The 12,053-nt window shown below is 43.2% G+C and overlaps 1 protein-coding gene across 1 annotated transcript; it reads right to left on the bottom strand.

Annotated features, from left to right (window-relative positions):
- Nucleotides 1–192: 192 nt before the first annotated feature.
- arhgap27 (Rho GTPase activating protein 27) lies at nucleotides 193–11,211 on the bottom strand. The gene is made up of 17 exons (XM_038975325.1): nucleotides 11,044–11,211; nucleotides 8,046–8,510; nucleotides 7,279–7,518; nucleotides 6,943–7,023; nucleotides 6,673–6,798; nucleotides 5,976–6,065; nucleotides 5,053–5,120; nucleotides 4,784–4,871; nucleotides 4,555–4,656; nucleotides 4,179–4,277; nucleotides 3,899–4,007; nucleotides 3,618–3,746; nucleotides 3,329–3,427; nucleotides 2,645–2,722; nucleotides 2,394–2,525; nucleotides 1,697–1,802; nucleotides 193–1,534 (listed from the first exon to the last, which is right to left on the bottom strand). The coding sequence occupies exons 1-17, from the start codon at nucleotides 11,116–11,118 to the stop codon at nucleotides 1,357–1,359; spliced, it is 2,265 nt and encodes a 754-aa protein (XP_038831253.1). The 5' UTR covers nucleotides 11,119–11,211; the 3' UTR covers nucleotides 193–1,356.
- Nucleotides 11,212–12,053: the final 842 nt, after the last annotated feature.

A 12,053-nucleotide genomic window follows, 5' to 3' on the forward strand; every position in this document is an offset into this window, starting at 1 on the left:
TGGAAGTCCCACCCATTTGACTACATTAAAATGGTGGAAGCCCTCAATCGCGATGTCCATGCTTATACGGCCTTTTGGCCACTAGAGGCCTCTATCTTTCACACACATCAGTGGATAAGGGCCAGGCTAAGTTACTTTACGTAATTAACCATTTGAAACAATAAATGTTGACAAAACAGTGAGTCATGTTAGTTGACATGTTTTTACAAAGTTATTTTATTAAAGGAACACGTGCATTTTCAGTAATTTACAGCATAAATATGCTATTGATTTCTATGTACAGAAGAAGAAAAAAAATTATGCTTCTCACAACTTTCTAACTATTCATTTAGGTCTGGCCTTTTCCAACTCTATTAATGCTAACAAACTTAATGAAATAGCATAGCCATATGTCATTATCATTCTGTGTGTTCATTTACAATGAGGATTTGTTTAATTAATACTAAATGTGCCTATTTAAAAAGGGTGGCATCTGATTATCCAGTACAAAATCTAGAGAAGCTGTACAAGGGAAGTTGGTGTCTAATTCATAGCAGGTTGTGGGTAGTACATATTTGATATATTTCTATATTACAGTTACATAATGTACATTGACTGAATAAGACATTATTAGCATAACACAGGACTTCTAGGCTATTCAGAAACATGATATACAGTAACCTCAGATAAACATTTCAGTAACTTTTAAACATTTTGATTTCATCTTTAAAATGCCTCTAAAAGGGTTTGTTTGGTCGTGTGTAAAAACAAAGTATCAAAGCATCTTCAGGTTGCCTTGAGAATTGGGGTGTTAAGATAAAATCATGTTATTGTGAATTAAATTTTTTTACATGAAAGGAAGATTTCAAAGTAGGCCTATAGCAACAACAAATGTTTTGATACTTGACATAAGTGATGACATAAGGGTGTGTGTTATTTTACATAATAAGGAATGCAGTGAAGTGGTAGAAATTCAGAGAACAATCTGAATTGGCAAATGATTATCCAACTAAGATATTAGAATAAATGCAGTGCAAATATTTGACATTGCTTTCAACTAGGCCTAATGCAAGCAGCTCCTCTATGGCTGCTTCCCAATAATCTTTCCTTTCTCCTGAAGTGTGCACTTGTTCACTTCCCTTCATGATTTGAAAGGACATGACTGTTAGGCCTATATGTAAACTCCCTCTAGCCCATGCCTACACCAATCCAATGCTTTTAAATTTGTGGGGAATAGTGAATGAGTGCACACTTCAGAAAGAAAGAGAGACTATTTGGATGCACCCTCTGTCTGGTGGTGAGTGTGTGGTTTTTCTCCTACTGCAATATTACTTAAATTGACCACTGACCTCTGACTGACAGAGGCTTATGATTGTTTCAACTGGAATGGAAGATGTATTCGTATTCGTTCAGGACTAGCTCCACTATCTGGTTCTGGAAAACCATGTGCATGGCGATGTTGGCTGACTCCATCTCTGGCCGGAGCAGCGTGGGACCAAAGACGATAGCCACGTTCTGCACAGTCATACGGTTCTCTTCTCCATAGTTTATCACTCTGAGAGAGAGGGTGGATAGAGAGGGAGAGCCGAGAGAAGCAGAATACTATACGTTATCATAATATCATCAATAAAATTGGGCTCTGGTCAAAAACAGTACTCTTTATAGCAAATAGGGTGCCATTTGAAACACAAGCAAAATGTGATTGTGAAAGACCTACTTGCGTAAATGGCTGAAGAGGAGTTCCATGGTGTAATGGTTTGGCCGAGGGAGAGACTCCACCAGCTCTCGCATGTAAGACACTTTGAGGGTGTAATCAACAGTTCCTGAAAACAAGACATGATAGAACAATAAATGGTACACTAATGTATAGATTCAATGTATATCTCCAATAGTTCATAAAAAGGGAAGTGGGGGGCCTCCAAGTCGCCTAAGACACTGCATCGCAGTGCAAGCTGTGCCACTAGAGATCCTGGTTCGAGTCCAGGCTCTGTCGCTTGTCCTATCACGCTCTAGCGACTCCTGTGGCAGGCCGGGCGCATGCACTCTGACACGGTTTCCTCCGACACATTGGTGTGGCTGGCTTCCGGGTTAAGCAGGCATTGTGTCAAGAAGCAGCGTCGTGTTTCGGAGGACGCACGCATCTTAACCGTACGGGAGTTGCAGCGATGGGACAAGACTAACTACCAATTGAATACCACAAAATTGGGGGGGAAAAGGTGTAAAAAAACAACAAAAAAACAAAGGGAAGTGGGGTGGTAAACATGATTAGTCCTTCCTTGATAGTGAAGTAATAGCATAACTACACTGGGTAAGAAAACTGAGGTGCCACTGTGGGGCCAATACTTAACAGTTTCAGGCTATTCTACACTACGTGAGGTGACATTGTGGGTCACGGCCTCTGGCCTGCTGCTTACTTATGGCCTGGATGAAGTGGCTGAAGTGGCTGAAGGGGAAGAGGGGTTCAGGAAGCTCCCTGAAGAAAAGCTTCAGAGCCCCAGTGATGACGTGGATGTCCTCCCACTGGCCATCCTCCAGGTCCAGTTCCTCTGTGGAACAGAATCGCATCACACAACAGAGTCAAAGAACAGGACACACAAATACAGACACAGACACAAATGCATACACACACATACTCGCATACAGAAGGTAAAGAGATGGGCATTACCATGATCTGCCTTGAAGCGTAGTTTCTGAATGACAGCTAGGTTCCCACTGACTCTGTAGAGTCCATCCATGTCCAGACCTGTGAAGACAAACACACATCAGCATTGGGTTCAATCAACTACTGTGGTAACTTTTTTACTTTTACCGTATACATTGTGCTGAGTAATACACCGCTATTTCAATGTTACTGCTACAGTTGCTACAGTTGAATGCCAAATACATTTAAACTCAGTTTTTCACAATTTCTGACATTTAATCCTAGTAAAAAGTCCCTGTCTCAGGTCAGTTAGGATCACCACTTTATTTTAAGAATGTGAAATGTCAGAATAATAGTGGAGAATTATTTATTTCAGCTTTTATTTCTTTCATCACATTACCAGTGGGTCAGAAGTTTACATACACTCAATTAGTATTTGGTAGCATTGCCTTTAAATTGTTTAACTTGGGTCAAATGCTATCAGAAGCTTCTAAAGCCATGACATGATTTTCTGGAATTTTCCAAGCTGTTTAAAGGCAGTCAACTTAGTGTATGTAAACTTCTGACCCACTGGAATTGTGATGCAGTGAATTATAAGTGAAATACTCTGTCTGTAAACAATTGTTGGAAAATGTACTTGTGTCATGCACAAAGTAGATGTCCTTCAACTGTAACATAATCATCATCACTGTGATTACTAATCATTACCTCTCTTTTCCACTGCTCGGATACATTTCTCCACAAAGCTTGGGATAGTAGTTTTCTCCTGGGCACACAGTGCAGCCAGATGACAGCCAAACACATTGTCTGAGGGAAGGATGATGGATGTTAGTTTACCCGTATCACAACAGAAGATTTGTACAAACTCATTCAAATCTCAATCTCCCTGGATAAGTAACATAGTTGTGACAAATCCTGACAGTAAATGTAATGTAGCCTGATTTGGAGCAAGTTCGGCCTGTGTAGCATTGTAGGAATGAAGACCCTATGAGCCCACCTCGGATGTAACCCTTCTCCTTGACGGACTGCAGCGTGGGTCGTTTCAGGAGGAAATTGATCAGCTTGGTACGAACCTTCTTCTGATCTGTCTCTCCCCCAGAGGAGGTGGCCGTGCTCGGTCTGGAAGCTGGGGAGGAGGAGGGGGGGGGGGGTCAAGGAGATCGAAGAGGAGAAGGGGGTTAAACAGCCACGAAACATGAGCAATTTGACCTGGTGGAGGCTATTGCAGCTGAAACGTCTGCTATTTGAAGCAGGAATAGTGCAGTTGGGAGAACTTACACATCCTCCTCTTGTCCAGGGTGCCTGGTGACCTGTCATCTCTGTCTGTACCGGAGGACTTCTCACTGATGTCCCCGTCCTCCTCCTCAGATTGGTGGTGATCCTGGTCCTGCAATGTCATTGGCTAACATGCATGATGTTTGAATCAGCAGCCATTAAGTTAACCGTCCTAAATTGACCTTGATCAGGGAGTTTTTCTTATTTTTATTCAGTACATATTTTTCTCCATGCACGTTAAGGTGTGCAAGTTAATTTACTCCTAAACATTCAAGAAACTTACCAGCTGTCGAATGGTGTCGACTAGAACTTTGTGCCAGTCGTTGATGATACTCTCAGTGTCGTACTGTATCAGAAACTCAACACCATTTTTGTTTTTCAACTGAAGAGACAACATACAACAGAGGTTATTATGACTTTTACATTTGCTTTACAGTTTTATAGGGAGGGCAACAGTCTTAGACTAATGGAAAATATATTCTCACATGATGTTGCTTCCCAGAATCACTTATCCAATGGGCAGGAAATGGTGAATGTATAGTCAATTACATTTTTATTTAATAAATGGTACGCCCAAATGAATAATTATCTTTGATGTATTTAGTACAACTCCTAAAACACCTGTATTATGACTTCATAGCAACCAACTGTCAACTCACCTCTACAACGTTCTTTTTGCTGGATTTATCCCTGGGAGCCCAGCCAATCGTTGCACCTCGTAGCTCCACTGTGACCTCTGGTGTGATCTGATTGGTCTTGTTCTGTCGAGAGAGAAAGACATCATGGAGGACAGTTGATGAAAACTGACAGTACTGCATTCCATGAAATCAGACAGTGATGTAAGAGTTCTTTATCTGTGCAGGTAACAGTTGTGCACCTCTCACTCACCGAGGCTCCTGTGGCTGCAGACTTGGGGTCTTTGTGGAAGGTCAGAACCCCTCCGTGAAGAACCGTCCATGACTGGGCCCAGTTTTTCCTACAGGAAGGCCACTGAGTATGAGCTTTACTGTACTTCAGGGAATGTTGCAGTGTGGAAAATAATTTGGTAATGTAATGGATGACTATACATTCAAGTTCATGACTGATAATTCCATCACTTGCTTCCATGTCTTTCATGTCAGCAATTATGCCCAGACTTCGGATGAGGTCAGAATTACCTTACTCTTTTCCCGTTCTCTGACACTTTAGTTTTGTTGAGAATTCCAGCTTTTTCTAAACTCTGTACCTGAAAAAGGATCCAAACATAACATGCTTTTAATTATGCGAAGCCAAGTGTTCAAGTGAGACATAATTATTGATGCATTGATACAGTACAATCCTGTTAACCTCTACAAACAGAAATGCACCAAAAAGCGACAGGAGGACAGTATTTGACAACTGTGGCTAAACTCTGACAACAAGCTCCTCTGTAATAGCTTGATAACAGACACCTCTACCTCTATGTTTTATAATGAACAGCATGGATGGTATAAAACCACAGGCACATTTTAGACTATTGCATGCTCTCTTTCACTGTGTAGTGAGGTGTGATGAGGTGGTACGGCAGTTGGTGGCTCTGTCTGAGAGTTTCCCAAAGGTGTTGTGACGTCAGCTGCCCTCAACAGGGAAAAACTCATCTATTTATATACCAGGAAATATACCATTTCCCAAGTGACATCTGTTTTCCACTCTCTCAGGTGTAGCTATGCAACTACTATTCTGCTTACAAATTCATCAATATACAGGTACAACACACCCTTAGCCCTTAGATAGATAGCATGCGGATGGATACAATATTTATCAGGGCAGTGGTGAGATATTTTTTTTAAAACACATTGTGCCACTGAGGCTCTGATTGAAGGGGCTTCTTCTGAGTCTAAACCAATCAGCTTTCAGGAACAGAAACAAAACACCATTCAGAGGAAAGACAGGTCAGGTCAGAGTGGTCATAGCGCTCTAGCTGGGGCAACTTCACAGAAGTGTCATTTGAGTAAGAACAGAACTGTCATTTTCAGTCGACTCAGGGCTGATCTAACCTAATGAGGATCAGCAGACTGGGGAGGACAATAAAGGAGGACAGGAGAGGAGGAGGGGGACTCACGTGATGCTGCCCCATCTCTGGAGAGTTGTCTGCACTGGAACCCTCGCTGCCGTAGTCCGAGGCATTTCTTCTGTGATTCGGGAAGAACTTCTGACCAATAGGGGAATAAAGGACACTTTACTTCGTCACAATGTGACCAAAACGACATCCCATCTAAACAGAATTGTTTAATTCATATTCCATTATATCAATTGAGCATAGTTCCTGACTTCCTAGTGTCTGCAATCAGTTAATCTTACCACAGAGTACACAATCTACACTTTTATATGTGTGGTATAGACCACTGTATTGTTACGACAGCAAAGGTCACTGGCTGAACACAGTGATCCTAAGAATAGAAGTGAAACATAATAGGTGTTCCAGGTGCTTGGCTCTCTCTCGTTTAGGAAACAGTGTCAAAAGGGGCGCTGTATGCGAGCTGAGAGGGTCAGGTGTTCATATGGTGTTCCCAGTCACTTCACTCTAAACACTGCTGTCAGAGCCAGCTGACACTCCTACTGTAGCTCTTATAGCTCTATTGTGGTGGGCTCTGGCTAGGGGGATGTGAGATGTGTGTGTTTATTTGCGTGTGTGTGTGTGTGTGTGTGTGTGTGTGTGTGTGTGTGTGTGTGTGTGTGTGTGTGTGTGTGTGTGTGTGTGTGTGTGTGTGTGTGTGTGTGTGTGTGTGTGTGTGTGTGTGGGCACTAGCAACACTAACCCTTTCCTCCATGGTTGAGCTGAAGTGAGCTGGACCCATGGTGTGTCTCCAGTTCTTCATAGATAGAGACCCCCCGTCCAGCGCAACACCGTTTCCCACCTTAGACTGGCCTGATGCTACAGGCGCCTGGTGGGGTCAAATGATAGAGGAGAAACTCTATACAAGAAACTCCCAAATAAGTAATTCATAAGTTAGAAATTAGGCATTGATTACCTATCTAAATCTGTATGGTAGAATGAATTGCCATGGGTGTTTAATCTTGATCTCTACCTCAGGCAGGTTCCACTGGGATCTGGAGCCGTCTCTCAGGTAGTAGTACGTCTGTCCTCTGTCGTCCAATGATTTGATCCACTGTTACCACACACACACATGTCCAGTTAAATATCCATATTGCACTGCATCATCATGGAGAAAATGGACTGCATATACTGCGGTGGTATCTGACTGAACGCCACCCGAATCAGGTGGCCCGGTAATATTCCTTCAAGCTGAGTGGCATGGTTTCCCCCTAGATTTCATTCCTGGACAGTTCTCTCTTGAAAAGTCTATTTTTACCTCAATGAGACTAACCTGAATAAATAATGGATAAATAAAGGGTCTGTGTACCTGCTCAGGTGAGTGTTTGCTGGAGAACACCCATGTTCCATCAGGGTCTACATTGAGGTTCCAGCCAGTTGGGGCGCTCCTGTCCATGCTGGCCCTGGGGATGACCGCCTGGATCACATGGCTGGGGTTGTAGTCATTATGGAAGGAGTGAGGGTCCACTGGGGACAAAGCCAATGGCTTCTCTTCAAGGGATTCAGGTAGGTCAGCCTCGGCTGGGTAGTCCTCCTCAGGCAGGGGAGGCTGGACACACACACAGACGCACACATACATCATGCACACACACATGCGTGTGAACAGACACACACCCACAGACAGGACAGACAACACAGAGATACATACACACACACGTTGTGAGAATGTTACATTCAGTGTTCTCATTGTGCTGCTTCAAAACAGATCGAGACCAGGACAATGGATAACCTTCCTCCTAGGTTCCTTTCAGCTTTTCAAAGTTCCTAATTTCAACTAAGCAGTTTAAACAGCTTTTAGCTTATTCTTTCACATCTCTTTAGAATTGTGAAAACACAAGAATGCAGTTCGCAAAAAGTTCACAATGAGGTCAACGTGAGAATGCACAGAATGCATTGCCTAATAGTTTGAGGAAAATGACATCTATGAAAAATAACTGTCTGCTATGTACTGTAGGTGTAGGACTTAGCAGGAGCTTAACTTCATTAAAAAGATGAGTGTTGTATTATTTGTAGATTTCCCATGGGTGAAACTATAATAGACTAAGTAAGTGAGTGTCTAAGTGGAGCAGGCCTTACCGGCCCTTCCTCCAGAGAGCTGTGCCCACTCAGCGGCTCCATCAGAGGGGGATAGGGGCACTGTGGCTCTGGGGGCTCCCAAGACGTGTCCCCCGATACTGGGTTGTAGAAGTACTGGCGGCCGCTAGTCACATCCAAACACTGCTCCCAGTCAGCGGTCCATGCAGGGGGGGAGACAGAGGTGGAAGTGGGGGACTGAGAGGAGGGCGAGGGAGACGAACACACAGGCTCCTCAGCGAGAGCCTCAGGGTCTATGTGGGGGTTGTCCCAGGTGGTCTGCCCCGATTCAGGGTGGTAGTAGTACTCCTGTCCACTCTCCTGGTCAGTGTGCACCTCCCATCCCTCAGAGTCCAGGTAAGGAGGAGAGCAGGGAGGGGAGGAGGCCGAGGGAGGGGACTCAGAGACGTTTCTGTGGAGCTCCGCTACATTGACGTACACAGCGTTCTGGGCACTCTCATTGTCAACCTATGGGAAGAGCAGGGAATATGGGTCAGGGGTCATCTGGAAAAGTTTAGAACTACAGAGTGACGCCAAGCCTTGTCCCAGATCTGTTCATGTGTTGACAATAACCATAGGAGTTGGAAAAACAGCACAACCAGATCTGGGACGAGGCTGAGGTCAAGTGACACTCATTCTAGGCTGTCAGAATACTTAATGCAGCAGAGAGACAAACCTGTGAATAAAAAACTAACATCAACTTTAGTCTCACAGCTCTATAGACAGTTGGTTCTGAGTAGATAAAAGAAGCTGTGATATTTCTGGAGAGACAAAAAGCCACCTATAGCACTCAGAAAGAGGGTGACAGAAGTCTTTCTTCCGGTGCAGTCAGCTCAGAAAGTAAAATTAAAGCTAAACAGAAAGCATTGAGCTCCAGACCACAACCCACCGGCTCGTCTAAATTTACAGACACCCACTATTACCCAGTTACCCACAGACACAGACTCTGCATTGCCAAAAGTGGAGGTGCAACACTCGACAAACTAAAACTCTATGCCTACTTCACAGTCCGCCCAGGCATTACTGTGCGACATTGTCTTTCGTCTAAGGGTGGTGGTAATGTTCCAGAACAATAACAACTGTCCACAAACAAATATAGAAGGCCAATATTCAGGTTTCATTCAAAAGTTCGACAATGGTTACTAATCAACTACAGCAGGCGCACTTTCAATTCTCCACAATACAGAACTGAAAAAAAATAATAACTCACACTTTCACTGAATAAAATCAAATTCAACTGTTGACTGAATATAAGTTAATATTACATTTTATTCTTCCTCTTATCTGCGACCCACAGTTATAGAAACCCTTTTACAGTAGGAGGCAAAATATATCACCAGTATGTAAATATAGGCCTAGTCAAGACCAATACACATGGTTAGGTTAGTTAGCCTACATGTTAGTCTTGTTGTCATTGTTGTTGCAGACTGCCCCAAGAAATTGCCCCTCAGATAAATAAAGTTGTTTTAATTGTATTGAATAAATGAGTGAAGGAGAGAGATGTAAATGCCTAATGTACGTCTGTGTTCATCATTCCAGAAAACATTGGCACACTCACTTACTCCTGCTAAAATCAATGTTTTTCATTTATATTTTGGTCATTTAACCAGAGCGACTTACAGGAGCAATTAGGGTTAAGTGCCTTGCTCAAGGGCACAGACAGATTTTTCACCTAGTTGGCTTGGATATTCGAACCAGCAACTCTTAACCACTAGGCTACCTACTTCCGTTGAAATGACCCCCATCTAAAATAGACGATCTGATCCTACATTTTCAGAGGCCCGAGTCTAACCTGGAGTCTTTTCTTATCTGTTCCAGTGGCCTAAGTTTCACCTGCTGTATTCCAATGAGGGGGTGTCTGACTGACTTTATGATTCCTGGGACGTCCCTCTGGGAACCCTGATGGATATGTTGTCATCATCATGGCACTGTGAGAGGGACTGTTGATCTCTCCCTCCCTCTCCCATAGTCTATATTTACCAGGGACCTTGATCAGCTGTGCCTTCTGGTTGGAACTATCACACCAGGATCCTTTAGACTATGAAAACCTACCACTGGTTTGATGAACGGTGACAGGTCGGAAGCCTATTTATATGGGTCAAAGGTCGGAAGGCAGGTATGGATAGAAATTAGTACATTTGACTATTTTCCTCTGGTTAATAATAATACATTTTGTATCAGATATGGACTCGGTGTCCCATCTAGAGGTTTTTGGCCTGTCATTAGCATCATTATTGATCTCATTATCACCACAAGGTAATCTATACACATGACCAGGCAATTGAACCGAAAATAGATCAACAAAATACAGACAAGCGAGAGGAAATTAGAGAGTTGCATCATTGATCTCTCGCTGTGTTGATTCTGAAATGCCCCCTCCCCTGCCCACTGGAAAATACATCTACCCAGAGCAAACACCACACAGTAAACACACACTAGCCAGAAGTGAGAAAGTCGGTCTTTGTGTGGGCAAAATGTCAGTGTCACCAATAAACATAAACAACAGGCAAAACCCTCAATCTACCCATTTCATCAACACACACAGTAAGCACCTTACAGTAAATGTAATACCCATATGTGAGAAACTATGGTTTTGTGTTGGCAAATTTGTCAACTTACACCTGGCAAAACTCTAACGTCAAGAGTGCTTAATGGATCTATGCACTAACCATGCGGAAGGCGGCATTACTTGTGTTACTGAGCATGCTCTCTGGGGTTGACGTACACGGCAACAGAGGAAAACAAAGTTGAGCTGAAGCAATATATCCGCAGAAGGGTGAGACAAAGTAGACTAAACAGGAAGCAAGAAAGTGATAACAAGGTAGACGTAAACACTGTCAATGTTTTATATACACTGTACAACAAACCCAACACACTCTGATCTACATTCAGAACCAGACAATTTAGCCATAGATCCATCAAAACCAGTGCACTGACAGTTTTGGTGAGGCTGCATTGTTGCATTTAGAGACATACGCTATATAGTTTGTTCTGGACCTACCTGGTTTGCAATTGGTAGAGCCAAGCCCCCCCGGGTCTGATACCCATGCCGGGGCTTTGCATAAAGATCCACCATGTTTATGTAATCCTAATTAGTAGAGCCATTTAATACAGCTGACCAGAGCAGAGCTACACAGCTACACTAGCTACCACAGGACTGAACTGACAGGAGCAGAGGCAGGCAGGCACACACACCGTGCGCACACACACACCAATGACAGAGATGCCTCGGAAAGGAGAACTGCCTACTCTCTTACAATGACAGGGGGAGGGAGGGGTGTTTCAGATGGAGGGAGGCAGAGAGAGAGATAGAGAAACAGAGAGAGCGAGAGAGAGAGAGAGAGGGAGGAGGCAGATAGAGAGATAGAGAGATAGAGAAACAGAGAGAGCGAGAGAGGAGGCAGATAGAGAGATAGAGAAACAGAGAGAGTGAGAAAGAGAGAGAGAGAGAGAGAGAGGGAGGAGGCAGATAGAGAGAGGACAGGTCATTTTAACCCACTTCCTTGCTGTCTTAGCAATGATGGAAAAGGAAATGTTGGCATGGAAACAAAGCTTTAGGAGAGTGCATTCCTTTACTCAAGTGGTGAATTAGATTAATTAGCGAGGAAGCCAGGGCAGAACTAAGAGGATACTGAAAAAAAAAAACTCTGGGTTTAGCTAGTCCACTGTACTCACAAAGGTCATGGTATGACTGTTATAACTCTGGTTTGGGTTATATCTCCTTCTCTTTGTGAAGTAGTCTTTACATTAACATTAGAAATTCCTTAATCTCCCTGAAAGTAGCATTAACAGTAAGAATCTGACTACTACTATTGGTTTCCAAATCAAATGACAACAAATATTTAAGAATTGCTTGACAAATTTACATAGAAAAGTACAATTGTGCTCTGTGTAGAGGAGAAATGTACACATTTCAATGGACAATGTTGCTATAAAACTAGGAGGAACCCAGAGTAGCTGAAGCTCAGACTGCAGAGTAGGTGGGTGTTTGACTTGAGACAGGAAACTTTA

The sequence above is a fragment of the Salvelinus namaycush genome, chromosome 35 (genome assembly GCF_016432855.1).
Source record: "Salvelinus namaycush isolate Seneca chromosome 35, SaNama_1.0, whole genome shotgun sequence".
NCBI classification, from domain to species: domain Eukaryota; kingdom Metazoa; phylum Chordata; class Actinopteri; order Salmoniformes; family Salmonidae; genus Salvelinus; species Salvelinus namaycush.

What these genes read in the sequence shown, in the direction of transcription:
- arhgap27 (XM_038975325.1), bottom strand. Translation starts at nt 11,118, where the DNA reads ATGGTGGATCTTTATGCAAAGCCCCGGCATGGGTATCAGACCCGGGGG. An exon ending in GCAAACACTCACCTGAGCAG is followed by an intron (nt 7,024 to 7,278) that starts GTACACAGACCC and finishes GTGTGGTAACAG; the next exon opens with TGGATCAAATCATTGGACGA. An exon ending in CCCAGTGGAACCTGCCTGAG is followed by an intron (nt 6,799 to 6,942) that starts GTAGAGATCAAG and finishes TGACCCCACCAG; the next exon opens with GCGCCTGTAGCATCAGGCCA.